At 39.8% G+C, this 15,084-nt stretch overlaps 1 protein-coding gene across 7 annotated transcripts in view; it reads left to right on the top strand.

Annotated features, from left to right (window-relative positions):
* Nucleotides 1-15,084, top strand: part of myo16 (myosin XVI) — a 131,164-nt gene that overhangs the window by 43,040 nt on the left and 73,040 nt on the right. For all 7 annotated transcript variants that reach the window (XM_026912475.3, XM_034304625.2, XM_026912472.3 and 4 more), the window contains 2 exons: nt 5,039-5,109; nt 5,927-6,070. In XM_026912475.3, coding sequence (XP_026768276.3) covers nt 5,039-5,109; nt 5,927-6,070 — 215 coding nt within the window. The remainder of the gene's footprint in view (nt 1-5,038; nt 5,110-5,926; nt 6,071-15,084) is intronic.

Here is a 15,084-nt window from a genome sequence, read left to right on the forward strand (position 1 = left end):
TTCCCAGCTCTCATGCTTTACCATCATGCCTGGTTTCCATGGAAACGCCACATATGAATCCAATAGCTGGGGTGCCGTTTTCCGTTACGATCTGCACGTTTTGCCCCCTGTTGCATGCGGCATCCATTGACATGAAATCCGTTAGGTTAATAACAATAAGCACAGAGGTAGAATAGCATTTTCCTTATCAGGCAAAAGTTGATCTCCTTCACTCCACTGTAGTGATGCTCCTTGCACATTTTTTTGCCCTTTCCTTACTACATTTATATTTTAATGGGTGTTTATGATGTTATGTAAATGCAATAATTTTTAACATATTATCATATAATGACTTACATTCCATGAGACATTTCGTTCATTGTATGTTAAAAGAAATGGTAGGGGTGGAGTGAAGACCCCCATCACATCATGCAATTCAAAAGGGATTCGGATTCAGGTTCCCAAACCTGGAGTGCAGGTGGTATGTATGGAAGGAATTAATGGACATTGCAAGGCATCAAGTAATACAAGACAAATGAACCCAGTGAAGGAATTTCTGGGATTTCTTTGTTAAGAACAGGGTGCCTTGGATTTGATTGGCATTGATTCACCCTGACAGGGGCTCATGCACTGGAAAGCGCTATGGTTCTGTCCAGTGCGCTCTGTCTGGCCCTGAAAATCCAGAAGAGAGATTGTTCTCTAAGGAGAACAGCCTCTGGCATGTTGGAACTGTTGCAGCAGGAATCAGATGATGCATGAATATCCTCTAGTATATAAAAAGGGGACATTTGAGAGCATTTTATCCAGACAGTACTGTTCTAGGCAAAGAAGGGCATGTGGAGGAAAGGAACATCAGAGGGTTGTGTGTGCCTCTCGACCTCCATTTATTCACAGTCAGTAGTGAGCTGTAAAAGTAGTCTGTGTATCCCCTACGGTGCCCTGTGCTTAACTGACTAACAGATGTACTTCAAAGACTCTTTAGCTCTAGGTAATGTACCCTGCTCTCTCTCCACAGTCAGAATAAGATCAGCCCTTCTTCGACCATGGATGTGCTTATTTTCCAGTTCTGTGCTCAAGTGGATCTATTGCTGTCTAAATCATTACCTGCTCGTAAGGGGACTTGCTCTGGATCTAATACTGTTCAATTATAATAAGCTAGATGAGGGATTAACACCTCTGGATATAATGTGGTAAAACAGAAGGTGTTATAGACATTTCTTAATGTATGCCTACTAACCCCTGGGAAGATGCTAAACCTTTGTACCTAGTGAGGAAGTGTCTAGCCTGTGACACAATGGTGTCTGTGAAAGCTCTCAACCCCTGCTCGTTTGAGAAAAGGGACTTCCTCAGGCCCTGAGAAATTAATTAAGAAACCCGCTTTGCTAATGATTGCAGATTGGCCTGACTGATTAATAGTGTAGCTGGCATGCTAGTCTGCTGTCTGAACTCTGAAATGAACTGCGCTGATTGAGCTGGATTGAATTGAGATCTCTGTATGAAGCACAGTGAGCATTTCAGGATTGTGCTATTACAAATTGTAAGTGGTTTTAATCAAGCAGCTATGTAGACATTTCCTGGATGGGTGTTTATCTGAAAATCTTACATAAAAATGGTTGTTGTCATTGTGGCACATCTTGAATTTTTATTGGTGTTGTTCAGTATTACATACAGCATACAGTATTAGTGCACTTAACAGAGCCACTGTACAGGCTATGAGGTTAAGGAATTTTGCTGAAATCCTGTATTAACAATAACACTGAATATGAACATATTCAGTCATTATCACATGTCGTCAATTGAATAACGAGGCAAGGGGACTTTAAGCCAAGAGTATGTGTGTCATGTCCAGCTATGTGGAGAACACAATAGGCAATTAAATGCACAACATTTTGGGGAAATGTATCATTACCTTTAGTGCAGCAACTCCCATAAGGGCTGTACCACTGAAGCACAGTGGGAGAGGAGATGCATAACCAGGCTGATCATGGCATAATTAGCCATTACCCTTCTCTTGCTATTATGGTTTTTGAGTCTTGATGAGGTCTTTTCCAACCAAACTGGCAGATGGTGCAGATGTTACTGGCTTTGAATGCATATTTCACTATGGATTGTAATTACACTGGAAGCGGAAGCCACGGGAGGTTTGGTGGTATAGATGAATATTTTGTCCAATATGAGTCCCTATATAATATCCCTATACAATAGTACTATATGATCATTATACAATAATTTTTTCAAATCTGTTTTGATTTAAATTGTATCTGTAGAGTACATTTTAACAACAGACATCATCATAAAGCAGCCTTACAGAAATGGCAAGGAAAAATTCCTTGAGATGACATGAGGAAGAAAAATTGAGAAGAACCAGACTCAGGAGGGAACCCATTCTCTTCTGGGTGATACCAGATAGTGGCATTACAAATCATTACCGTGTACAGTTGTAGAAAAGTTAAGGCAAACAGTACTAAGTGTGTTGAAAGGATATTCAGTATGAGCGTATTGGGAATAGGAGTCCTGGGAGGACACTGGACAGTCTATACAATAGTTATCACTAAATAGGCCCTGATTGCATCGACAGAGTCCTTTTTACAGCATACATTCATCATCATTTCCTCTGCAGTGTCTTCATTCATTTTTATTTTCCCGTATTGTCAGCTCAGCATATTATAGCTTGGGAATCCATTTCATGTTGGAGATCACTCAGCTAATCATTCCTTAAGCTTTTCTCATTTATCACAGTACCATATTGGAACAGAAGCAACATAGTGACTAGCTTAAGGAACAGGGGATATGGATTTGGAGGATTAGAGCATTTCCACACTGTAATGTTTAATGGGGTGTGTATGATTGTGGTCAAATGTCATCTTTTTCCCAATGAGTACTGAAAATAAGAGGTTAAGCTTAAGCTCAGGGTAAATGTACTGTGGCTGATGCAGACTTGTGCACTAGCTGTCACTCCTAGGATGCATAAGTGCAAGGATAGTTAAATTTTATTGCAAAGAAAACAGTGACAAGGATTCCCCATCTCCTCAGTGATCTCACCCTTTCTGATGATAGTGATGCCCTGTGAGATACATCGATCATCACTTCTATTTTATTGTCTTTTGAGGGAAATTTAACACAACAACAGACATAACACAAAATATAACAATATGTGTGGCGGTCCCATTGGATGTCACTGTGACTGAATTCTGGAAAACCAGAAAATTGTGTTTTTCTACTTTGAAACCTCAAACTCAATTTCACTAAAACAACATGGAAATGTTTTTATTTGTTCCTGAAAAACTCACGTTGTATAAGGAGCCAGTTAATCGCTGTAGTAAATACAGTCATTCTGCCAACAGATTTCTGGAACCTTGCTAGCTGAGTGTTTTTATAATCAGAGTTATAACTTTACATATGATTGAGATATGTACAAACGAGAAGTATTTCACTTCAGGAAAGCTTGAGAAAGAGTTTTCCCAGGCTGCCACACATAAGAAAGTCATTAACATTATCAAGTGACACTTATATGTCACACACCAGCCCAACCACCATTACGTGAATGAATAAGTGTATGTCTGATATAATAGAAATGGTATACTTCCTTACGCTGAATAACATTTTTGTATTGCTGAAACTCTGTGGTATCGACAAGACAAAAATGTAATGCTGGGCATTAATATGTTCAATTCCTTAAAAATAAGGGCCTTAAAAATGTAAACAGAAGCCTGAAATGAAGAAACTAGCCGGATTCAATAGATGGTAATATTGTGAATCATATATTTTTGTCTACATAGTTTTTGACTACATTGTTAGTAATGATTATCCCTTGAAAAGCATTTGATGTTTTCTTCTCTATGATAATTTATTGCTGTTTTAGCTTGTCTGTCTTATTAGCCCAGTGTCAAAGAAATGATATCATAAATCATTGTTATACTTAATGAGGAGATTCACACCACAAAAGCTGGTGACAGCATTCTATTCATCATCTTATCAGTGCAGGTCAATGCCAGATTCTTTTCCTTTTGTCATCGCTGATTATTTCAACATCTTATCAACATCTCATGCTGATTACCAGGAGCACAAGAAATGCTTTACTATCTGAAGCTAAATAGAGTGACACTAAAATGGCACTGGATTCTGGCCTGTGTGTGTGTGTGTGTGTGTGTGTGTGTGTTTGTGTGTTGGAGCTGGGCTCCCTGAAGCAGGTCAGGGAGAGAGGTGCTGAAGCAGAGGTGGATGTAGAGACTGTAGGAGGCTGTGTTCAGCATGGAGGTGTATTAAGCATTTACAGTTCTGCCAGTATATAAACATCCACTCTCTGGGGACTTTTAATGCAGGGCATACAGTATACACTATATATAGGGCCAAAAGTTTGTGGACACTTGAATATCACACCCATATGTGGGCCTTCATTAAACTGCCACAAAGCTGGAAACACACAATTGTATAGTATGTCTTTGTACGCTGTAGCATTACAATTTCCCTTCACTGGAACTAAGGGGCCAAACTGACAATGCCCCAGTGCACAAAGCTATGTCCATGAAGACAGGGTTTGCCAAGAGAAGAACTTCAGTGGCCTGCAGAGAGTCCTGACCTCAACCCCTCTGAACACAGTTCTGTTGGATGAACTGGAACACCAGCTGTGCCCCAGGCCTCCTCGCTCAACATCAGTGCCTGATCTCACTAATGCTCTTGTGGCTGAATGTAAAAAAAATCCCCAGGGCCACACTCCAAAATCTAGTGGAAAGATTCCCAGAAGATTGGAGGTTATTATAAGAACAAAGGGGTGACTAAATCACATAAAAAAGCACATATAAAGCACATATGAATGTGATGGTCAGGTGTCCACAAACTTTTGGCCATATAGTGCATATAGGATTATTGTGCTATATTAGTTTAGTGTGAGAGAAAATAAACAATGTCAGAAATATTAATTCGTCTAGAAAAAATGAGTGAGTCAAGAGTGTAGGCAGGAAATGTCTAAAATCAACTAATATCTACTGTCATCTGGGGTTTGTATGCTATTAACGTATTTTGTGTGTGTGTGTGTGTGTGTGTGTGTGTGTTGTTACAGTTCTGAAGCTACTGAAGGAGGGAGCTGACCTGAACACAGTTCTCTCATCAGGAGGTTCACTGCTCCATCTGGTATGAACACACTCCAATGCCATGCTCCCTCTGAAGAGGTCTTCCACCGTGTTTCTTTCAATCAGCCGTCCTCCCAGAAAAAACAATTCTTACACAACTCCTCTGTCTGTCTCTGTCTTTCTTTCCGTGAGGTTTCCTTCTTCTGATGGCTTCTTTTCCTTTGATAAATGAAATGTGATCTTTTTGTCCATTGTGTTGCTATGTGTAATGTGTTTTCTTTTTGTTTATTTGTTTATCACTTCTTACACATGAAAGAAAATAAAGATCACAGCATGGGGTCAGCTTTTTGGCCATGGAGCAGTTAGGGATTAAGGGCCTTGATCAGGCTCCAGGTAGTTGCACTGATACCCCTGTGGATGCAAACTCGCTGCTATCAACTCCTGTTTGTCCTGAAACTGAACTCACAGTCTTCTGCTAATGGGTTTGAACATCCAAGTGCAACATCTAAAACATCTTTATTTATACAACACTACTCACAAAATCTGGGCATAAGAGGCCCCTTGAAAGCCAGAGTGTAATTGGAACATTGGTTAAAATTAATTTAGAAGCAATCCAGATACAAGACTTGTGAAATAACCAGGAATAACCAGGTCTAACAGAAGCCAGCAGCAAGCAGTGTGTTCATTATAGCACGCCAGTCAGACATCAAGAGGCACCAGTGGACTGCTCAGCAAAATTTGCCCAAATGCCCATTATTAGTTTGAACCTTATTCATTATTTGGTATGATGTATCTCTCTGCAGCACTACTAGAATTTTGGCAGCTGCCTGCCCATAGCATGCTTCAGTTACCCATAATGCTGCTCTGTTCTTCTGCAGTGTGCTCGCCATGACAATGTGTTTGCAGCAGAGATTCTGATAGAACGAGGCCTGAATATCAATCTGCAGGATGAAGACCTCTGGACTGCGCTACATGTGGCCTGTGCCTGTGACCACACTGATATAATGCTGCTGCTGCTTTTGGTGAGGATTAATACACACACACACACACACACACACACACACATTGTTAGTGAGGCTGTTATTCTGAATTTTTCACCTTAGAGATTTATTTCTCCCTTAAAGTGTACTTTCCCTGTATTCAATATTATGACAAAATAGAGAAGGAAGTAATGAGTAAAACACAACACAGGAAAACAGTCAGCACTGGGGTGGTGTGTGCTGTTATCACACTGAAATTACTTTCCAAAAGCAGCAAATCCAGAAGTGTTTTATTCCTCTTATTCCTCCTCTTTAACCGTTTATAGTTAGCTCCCGTTATCACTTACGCTATAACAGCTATAAACAGTCGTTTCCAAACCAACATCTTTTTTCTCTTTCTTGAAGTTAATAAGACAAAAATGAAACATGTCATGCTAAACCACAAAGCACTAAATCCTCTGTCCTGAATACATACATGTCTGAAACATCTCCTTAGAGAAAGCTTCACCATATCAATTGTGTCTTTATTTTATTTAGTTTATTTTTAGCCTTGCATTATGTTGCCTTACATTATGTGAATAAGCTGTTACTATAGTAACAATAATTTGATGACAGTGTCAGTATCAGTCAAGAACAATAAGAATTATTAGTGCATAATTAGTGCATTAGTGTAAACCTGCAATTTGATTTAGAGCCATCCTGTTCTAGAAAGTTAATCAACACCTTATGAGAAATTAGATTCAAGAATTCAAGAGTGCTGTGCTATGATTATGCAATTTATGCAAATTAATACAGTTCCATAAAACAGTCAGCCTCTGGACACTTTGAGTCATATACTGTATGCATATACCATGTGTACGGTTATAGTATTGCCTGCTTCAGCACTGCTGGTTTTCCTCCTCTAGTTCTTACGCCTGCCTCCTCTTCCTTTAATTTAATTTTTTATTTACTCCTCTGGCCATATTCGCTGTCACGCCCTCCTCCAGAAGATTAAAGAGGATTATGTAGTGATGGATGAAAGTGAAAATAAGGCGGAAACGATGAGAAGCGTGACAGCCTACGACTCAAACCTTCCTTACCTCAACATTGTGAATTTATTGAGGCACACCCTCAGCAAGCTTGTAAGATGTGTATGTGCATGTCTGTGTAAATAATGTAAGGGGTGAAGATAGTCTAACCTTTGAAGCCTTGGCCTTCAAGAGAGGAGTGACCTGCTCTGGTGTTGGTTTTGAGTGAGTGTGTGGAGTCACTAGTAAGAAAACCCTGGACACCCTGTGTAGACATACAACCTGATTTTCTTTACCATCATGCTCATGTACTGTGTGCTCGTAACAGTAGCTATGCACACACACACACACACACACACACACTCAAAGACTGTTTAAACTAATGTTTTGTCAGAGACGTGTCAGACATGTCAGAATGAACAATCCAAACTATTTTTTAAATAATAATAACTATTTTTTAAATAATAATAATAATAATAACAATTATAATAATTATTATAATAATAATTATAATAATAATAATAATAATAATAATATTTTACTTCACCTGATATGCTGGTATCTGTAATAGGAGATTGTAGTATCTGTGGTGCAGGTAATGTGGGCCATACAAAGAATTCAGAAAGTCCCATTTTACACACTAGCATTCAGGCGTATTAGCCTAGGCAAAGCGGGTGCATGTATTATAGGGACGTAGCTTTGAAGGGAACACTGACCGCTGATTTTCTAACTTCCTCTAAAATCACAGGCCATATCTTGAAGGTCTTGCTCTGTGACATTGCAGAGCACCCAAAATGCTTCTTTGCCAAAAATAAGCTCTACACCAAAGGTCCTCAACTGTTGGACTAGATGTGAACCCAGTAAAGTATTTCAGGGAACTGAACTGAAAAAATGCTGTAGCAGAGCCGCTCAATGTATGAAAAAAATTGGCAGCAGCTCAGCATCTAGTTCTGCGGCTGCTTCTAAACACAAACCATCATGGCTTCTGCAGCAGACGCACTGTTGCGATTTATCTAATCACATGCTTTTATGTAAATTATTCATCTGAAGGCAGCTCATTGGACTAGAGACTAGCTACTGGACTGAAGACATTAAATCAGAAGGGAAGAAAGATTTCTTATTTCATTAACCCTCTCTGGTCTGATTAGTGATGAAATTGCTTGTAGAAAAAAAACCAATGTTTAAAGATGAATGGACAGAGATGTGTGCGTTTATTCTCTCCGAGTCAAATTGAAAACCTTCTATTCAGAGTCCATGATGCACCACTACAAAATAAAACATGAATTGACTCTTGTTAATAGGCATGAACTAATCATCAATGATCATTAATTATAAGCAAGAGATTTTATGAAATTGGACTTTCACCCATTTTAGTTGAATACCCCTTGTTTATACCAATTCAGGTATGATATCTGACAAACCAAATTTCAAGAAGAATCAGTTGAAAATGAGAAAAAATGGATTAAAGTTAATTAATCAGATACTTATGGAGAATTTGTCCTCCACATGGTGCAGGTGTGGGAGAGTGTTGATTAGCACTAATGTGACACTGCATCCAGATGCAGTCTGTTTGCTCTGGGATCTGATAGGCATTGGGAGTGTGTGTGTAAGTGTAAGTGTGTTGTGGATGTTTGATGTTTGATGTAACCTTCATGCTGCTGTTGGTTTGCTCTGGTAGGATGATGCACAGTAGCAGCTGGCAAGGCAGGACCCAAACATGCAATTAGGCAGTTTTTGGTGTTGTAGTGATGCAGCTGGTGCAGAGTTAAATATTTCTAGTTAGAGATTAAGGTTGCCAAATATTACAGTTAATACAGCGTCATTGGATTATTCCTCTGGGAGATACTATATGTGATTGCCATGACCTGGTAGATGCACATGCTCTGTGCTCTGAAACGTAGAAAAACACGTATCTCAGATGAGTGAGACAGAAAAATATTATTTAGACAAATATTCTCTTTATGATGTTGGCTAGATTTTGCTTTCAGCTGTGTTTCCCCATGCCTTCTCCGTCTGTATCTTTTTCTTTGTTTCTTTCTCTGCAGCAGTGTTCAGTGAGGTGTATAATATGAGAGTTAAACTCAGAAAACATGTCAGAAATGAAGAGCTGCATTATTCATGTATGCTCTGTCAGAGTGGTGTTCACTCGTCATTTTCTTGACGTCACTGCCTTGATAATGGGGGAGCTGCATGAGATTTTTCTCTAATATAGCAAATATTTTCTCATGTAGAACCGCTCTGCTGTCAACAATGGAAAGTATGTGTGTATGAGTGAGAAAAAAAGTGTTTATGTATAGTGCAAATTTTTGCAGCTGTGCTTTCCATGGTGGGTGTGTGTGTGTGTGTGTCTGTATGTGTGTGTGCATTTCTGTGTAAATAAGGAATTGTATGAATGGATATTTCTGAAAGTAGGCCTCATTTGCATAGTGGAGTATGAGAAGATTGGAGGAGAACTCGTGAGGCAGAGGAAATTACACTGTAATTATAGCACAGAGGAGACACTTTCCAGCCCCTCTCACATGTGCATTTTCACACTGGAAATAAACTGTAATTAATCAGGAAGGTGTTAACTTTGAATGCAGGTCAGAGTCAAAACCATGGGAAGATTGATGCAGGAATTAACCGGGCTTATAATTCCCAGGGAATTCTCAGGAGGGCTCGTGTTTGCACATAAGCCAACGCTTTTATTTTGCGAATGGGGATGACTTCTTGATTGTTCTTTATCCTACACTACAACTTAGTTTGTTACAAATGTCAACAAAATAGATAACAGGAGAAATGTCTGGAAATTGGAGCTGAATGATTTTTTTCCCTTAATAATTTTCCTATATAACTAGTTTTGGTGTTGTGTTGGTCATGTAAATTCAATAGGTGAATAGGAAGAGTGGTAGTTCTGTGTTATGGGGATTTCATGGCAGTTAGGAATGCAGGAATTATCTAATACTGTAAAATACTGTCTGAAGCCTGAATTTTACAACCATAACTACTGTAGCTATGACGACACGGAGGTTCAGACCTCTGTAGTTTCTGCAGGTTTTGTTTCTGTTCTCATCTCCAGTTATCTCATTTCTTTATGGAAACTGTGATGTCCTGATAATGTGGTTTCACGTGAATGTAGCCTACTGTGCTGAAACACCTTGGATTTCCAGAATTGAAGCTTACACTCCAGCAGCGATGACCTTAGAACAGCTGAGGAGGAGGAAGAGGAGGAGGAGGAAGAGGAGGAGGTTTGCCTAGAGCTTAATTGTCCCTTGTGTTTAACTGTCATGAGATGCGACGATACCAGGCTTTACGTTCTTGTTCAGAGATACTCAATGCACATCTGACATAGCTATGATATAAATGTTTGAGTTCATGCATGAAAATATGATATAAATGTGACTCTTTCATTGCAGTAACGTTATCCTGCGTTAACAGCGACATTTTAATGCATGCTTTTTCAATAATGACTGAGGAGACAGAAGCTAGAAACTAAAATATTTAACTCAGTAAAATTAAACAGTCTCACTGAAGTCAGAGCAGTTTATGGAAGAATGGAATATGAGATTAGAAATTAGCAATTGATGTAGTACACATTCAGCGTAGTGGTATATTAAATATGAAGTGGGTCACATTTCTGCACAGTGGTATGCCAGTAATGGAACACTACTTTATTCTTCCACTTACTCTTATTCTACTTGTCCAGGCAGGGAGATTTTATGATGTTCTCACCATAATCTAGCATAAAATTTTATTACAGATACTCAATCTGGAATCATGCAGTCTGAGCAATTTTGTAGTGAAACGTGACCATGCCTTTACACTGTTGCTCCCTCACTCGATCACTTCCTCAAAGTGGACGCCTGTTTAAGTCTCTCTGTAGATCCTTTCCTTTTCTGGAAGATGCTTCTGTGAATTGTCCCCGTTTTTAGTTCACATATACAGAGATACAGAATATATAAGAAGGTGAAGAATCTGCCAACGTTTTGAATACCTGCCCCCACTCACACTCCCACACACTGATGAGATTGACAGGTTTAGGTGTGACTGATGTTTACATCTTATTAGCAGCTATTTCAGCAGCTTACACAGGGACTTGCTTGTGTTTTTCCTGTGGGATTATTATTGAGATAGAGTGCTGGAGGATTCTCCTCTCTGAGGCTGCATTAACATCAGCATTCCCTCTACTGCCTCCGCACACACACACGCACACACACACACACACACAGGTGAGTCAGCCTTCACAGAATGGACTGGTCCGTTGCCATGGATACACATTTGGAGCTCCTCCATACTATAGTTCAGGGCTTTCACCGTGGCTTTCCTCCACACACACACACACACACACACACACACGCACGCACACAGGTGTCGACAAACTTTTGGCCCTATAGTGTATACTGTATGCCCTGCATTAAAAGTCCCCAGAAAGTGGATGTTTATATACTGGCAGAACTGTAAATGCTTAATACACCTCCATGCTGAACACAGCCTCCTACAGTCTCTACATCCACCTCTGCTTCAGCACCTCTCTCCCTGACCTGCTTCAGGGAGCCCAGCTCCAACACACACACACACACACACACATTTGTCTTACTGTCCTTGTGACAATGTTCCATTAAAACCTACAAAATAAAAACCTTTTGCCTCTTTTAGTTGTTTAAATAAAAGCTGCTATGTTTGTAAAAAAAAAAAAAAATATATATATATATATATATATATATATATATATATATATATATATATATATATATATATATACACACACACACACACACACACATATATATATATATATAATTTCAAGGTCAAAACTGCCAGATATTCCTATCCTTGTGGGGACATTACCAAATAACCTTGCAATCTCCTTCAAAAAATCCAACCATCAATTAAGTGTTTCCTCATAATGCACATGTTTATCTTCTAATTAATTTCACTCTACATCCTCTTTCAGCCTATATTGTCCATATTTTCACATTTGCATGCATTACTGATTTCTTTTCCTCTCCTTTTTCATTTTAACCAAACCATATATAGTGCTTCATCCCTCTGATCCCCCCCTTCTCTCTCTCTCTCTCTCACATTTTACTTATTCTCTGTTTTTATGGCTGCCGTTGGCTATTTTCTCTTGTGCTAATGCTCTTATCTCCTCAGTGCAATGCTGGCTTTAGGATGAAGCCTCCCACACCCACTCCAGGCATACACTCTCTTTCTCTCCACTTCCATTTTTGTGTAGTGCTCCCTCTTCCAAGTGAGCTTGCTCCAAAATTGGGCCATCACATTTTTCAGATTCACTTTTTTTTTTTTTTTGGCTTAGACACATGTCCAGCTCATTAGTTTCAGGGTTGTAGACTTAGCTTGCTTTTTGTTATAACATCACTGACATTTTTCTCAAATTTAAATTTGAATTTGCTTGAATTTTACATTTGTTTCCCAGTTTAGTCACTGACAATTCCCACCTGATTGCTGAGTCGTCCAGGACAACTACCCGTCTCGGTACTTATCTGTATCCATCTAATATGACACATGGGAAGCCGGCTACCAATTAAAAAAAATACAGCCAATGTTTGGAACAGCAGTGACTGGCTGTCATTTCTATGATTGACAGAGAAGAAGAAAGGTAGGCCCCTTCCACCAGGAGAGCAGGCAGACCCAGCCACGGACGGCAGTGGATTTGGACTCCCGATATCCCGATTATAGGGTGATATTTAGCCAGTCACGGCACTCAGGAGCCCAATCACTGAGTTATTATTGACTTATTATATGAGCCAATTGCAACATGCAATGGAGTCCTGGCTATCTCTGTAATGGCTCCATGACAGTGCATGTAAGTACAATATGGAGAACCAAACCCATGTTTTAGATGAGCTTCAGGTTTAAGGAGCAAACCCTCCATGTGGAGCCGCCATGTATTTATGGAGCAAACCCTCCATATGTTCCCATTTTTGTACTGGTTTTACTCTGGTGCCACCAATTATCATAACAGGTTTGTTTGGAGAGAAGCAATTAAGGCTGGCTTTGTGTCTGTGTAATAGGTCACAGGAGGCCATAAGCAGGCTGAGCAGATTTAATCGCACATTTGCCCTCATTATTTCTGGATAATCAGAGTTAGGTGTCTACCATTGTTTTGTATTATCCTGGTGATGTGGTTTTATCCTTCCTCGTTCTTTTCCTTGATGTTTTGTTGTTTCTCTAGGCCTGAATTTGTTTTAGATGTTTTAAATTGCACCTTCCAAATTTCATTTGCATGTATTAATTTTACAGATGCTTTTTTTACTCAAACTTTAGGCAGAATATGATCGAAGCATGCTACTGTATTAAAGGTCTTGCTCAAGAGCCCAACAATAGATTTCTGGAAAAGCTAGAATGTGAGCTTGCAACCATTTTAGTCAGCAAAGAATCTTAACCACTAAGCCACCACTGGTCTTTTTCCCCACAAATGTCCTGTGATTATGTTGGGTTTGATTGATAACATAAAGAATTTTACACATTTATTGTGTAATTTTGACATACACTCACCAAGCACTGTATTAGAAACACCAGTACACCTGCTCATTCATGCAATTATCAGATCAGCCAATTGTGTGGCATGAGTGTAATGCATAAAATTATGCACTTATGGGCCAGGAGCTTTGGGTAATGTTCTCATCAACCATCAGAATGGGGAAAAATGTGATCTCAGTGATTTTGACCATGGCATGATTGTTGGTGCCACACGGGCTGGTTTGAGTATTTCTATAACTGCTGATCTCCTCGGATTTTCACAACAGTCTGTAGAGTTTACTCAGAATGGTGCAATAAAGAAAAAAACATCCAGTGAGGGGCAGTCCTGTGGACGGAAGCGCTTTGTTGATAAGAGAGGTCAACAGAGAATGGGCAGCTGACGGAAAGCCTACAGTAACTCAGATAACCACTGTGTACTATTGTGGTGAGCAGAAAAGCATCACAGAATGCACAAAATGTGGAGCCTTGAGGCAGATGGGCTACAACAGCAGAAGACCATGTCGGGTTTCACTTCTGTCAGCCATTAACAGAAAGCTGAGGCTGCAGTGGGCACAGGCTCACCAATACTGGACAGTTGAAGACTGGAAAAATGTAGCCTGTTCCGTAGAATCTTGAGTTCTGCTCTGGCACACAGATGGTAGAGACAGAATTTGGTGCCCACAACATGAATCCATGGACCCAACCTGCCTTGCGTCAACAGTCCAGGCTGGCGGAGGTTGTATAATGGTGTGGGGAATGTTTTCTTGGAACACTTTGGGCCTTTAACACCAAACAATCATCGATTGAATGCAACAGCCTATTTGAGTACTGTTGCTATGTGCACAATTTACATCTTCTAATGGCTACTTCCAGCATGATAATGCACCATGTCATAAAGCAAAAGTCGTCTCAAACTGGTTTCGTGAACATGACAGGGAGTTGAGTGTTCTTCATTGGCCTTCCCAATCACCGGATCTGAATCCAATAGAGCACATCATGCAATCATATCAGCATGGACCAGAATCTCAAAGGAATGCTTCCAACAGCTTGTGGAATCCATGCCATGAAGAATTGAAGCTGTTTTGAGAGCAAAGATCGGCCCTACCCAGTATTAGTACAGTGGTCCCAATAAAGTGTTCGGTGAGTGTATAGCTAAAGTACTCTCTGTTGATTCATTACATAAGATAAGTAGGGTACTTCATATTTTATTCAGATTACGGTGTCATCATGTATTGACTTTAGGGCAGTCACAGCTTCTTCCATGTCTCAGAGAACACACCCTCACAACCCATATTTCTATTCTGTAGGCCAACATTAGTCCCAGCAACCACTCTTATAATAGACTCAGAGATGGTGTAAACGTATTTCTGTCATCCTGGCTCTGTGTGGTAATCCATCATAACACAATTGAGTTTGGGTTTGGGTTGCCAGGGTGAAGGGTCCGCTTGTCAATCCTTTTTGTCCAAATGCAGGTAGCCTAATACTAATTTGACCAGGCTTTATTATCAGCTATGAAACACATGATGTATGAGGTGGATCAGTGGAGGTGCCGACGAAGGCTTTCAGTCATCCGAAACATTAAATTGT

This window comes from Pangasianodon hypophthalmus, chromosome 5, assembly GCF_027358585.1.
Source record: "Pangasianodon hypophthalmus isolate fPanHyp1 chromosome 5, fPanHyp1.pri, whole genome shotgun sequence".
In the NCBI taxonomy this organism is placed as follows: Eukaryota; Metazoa; Chordata; class Actinopteri; order Siluriformes; family Pangasiidae; genus Pangasianodon; species Pangasianodon hypophthalmus.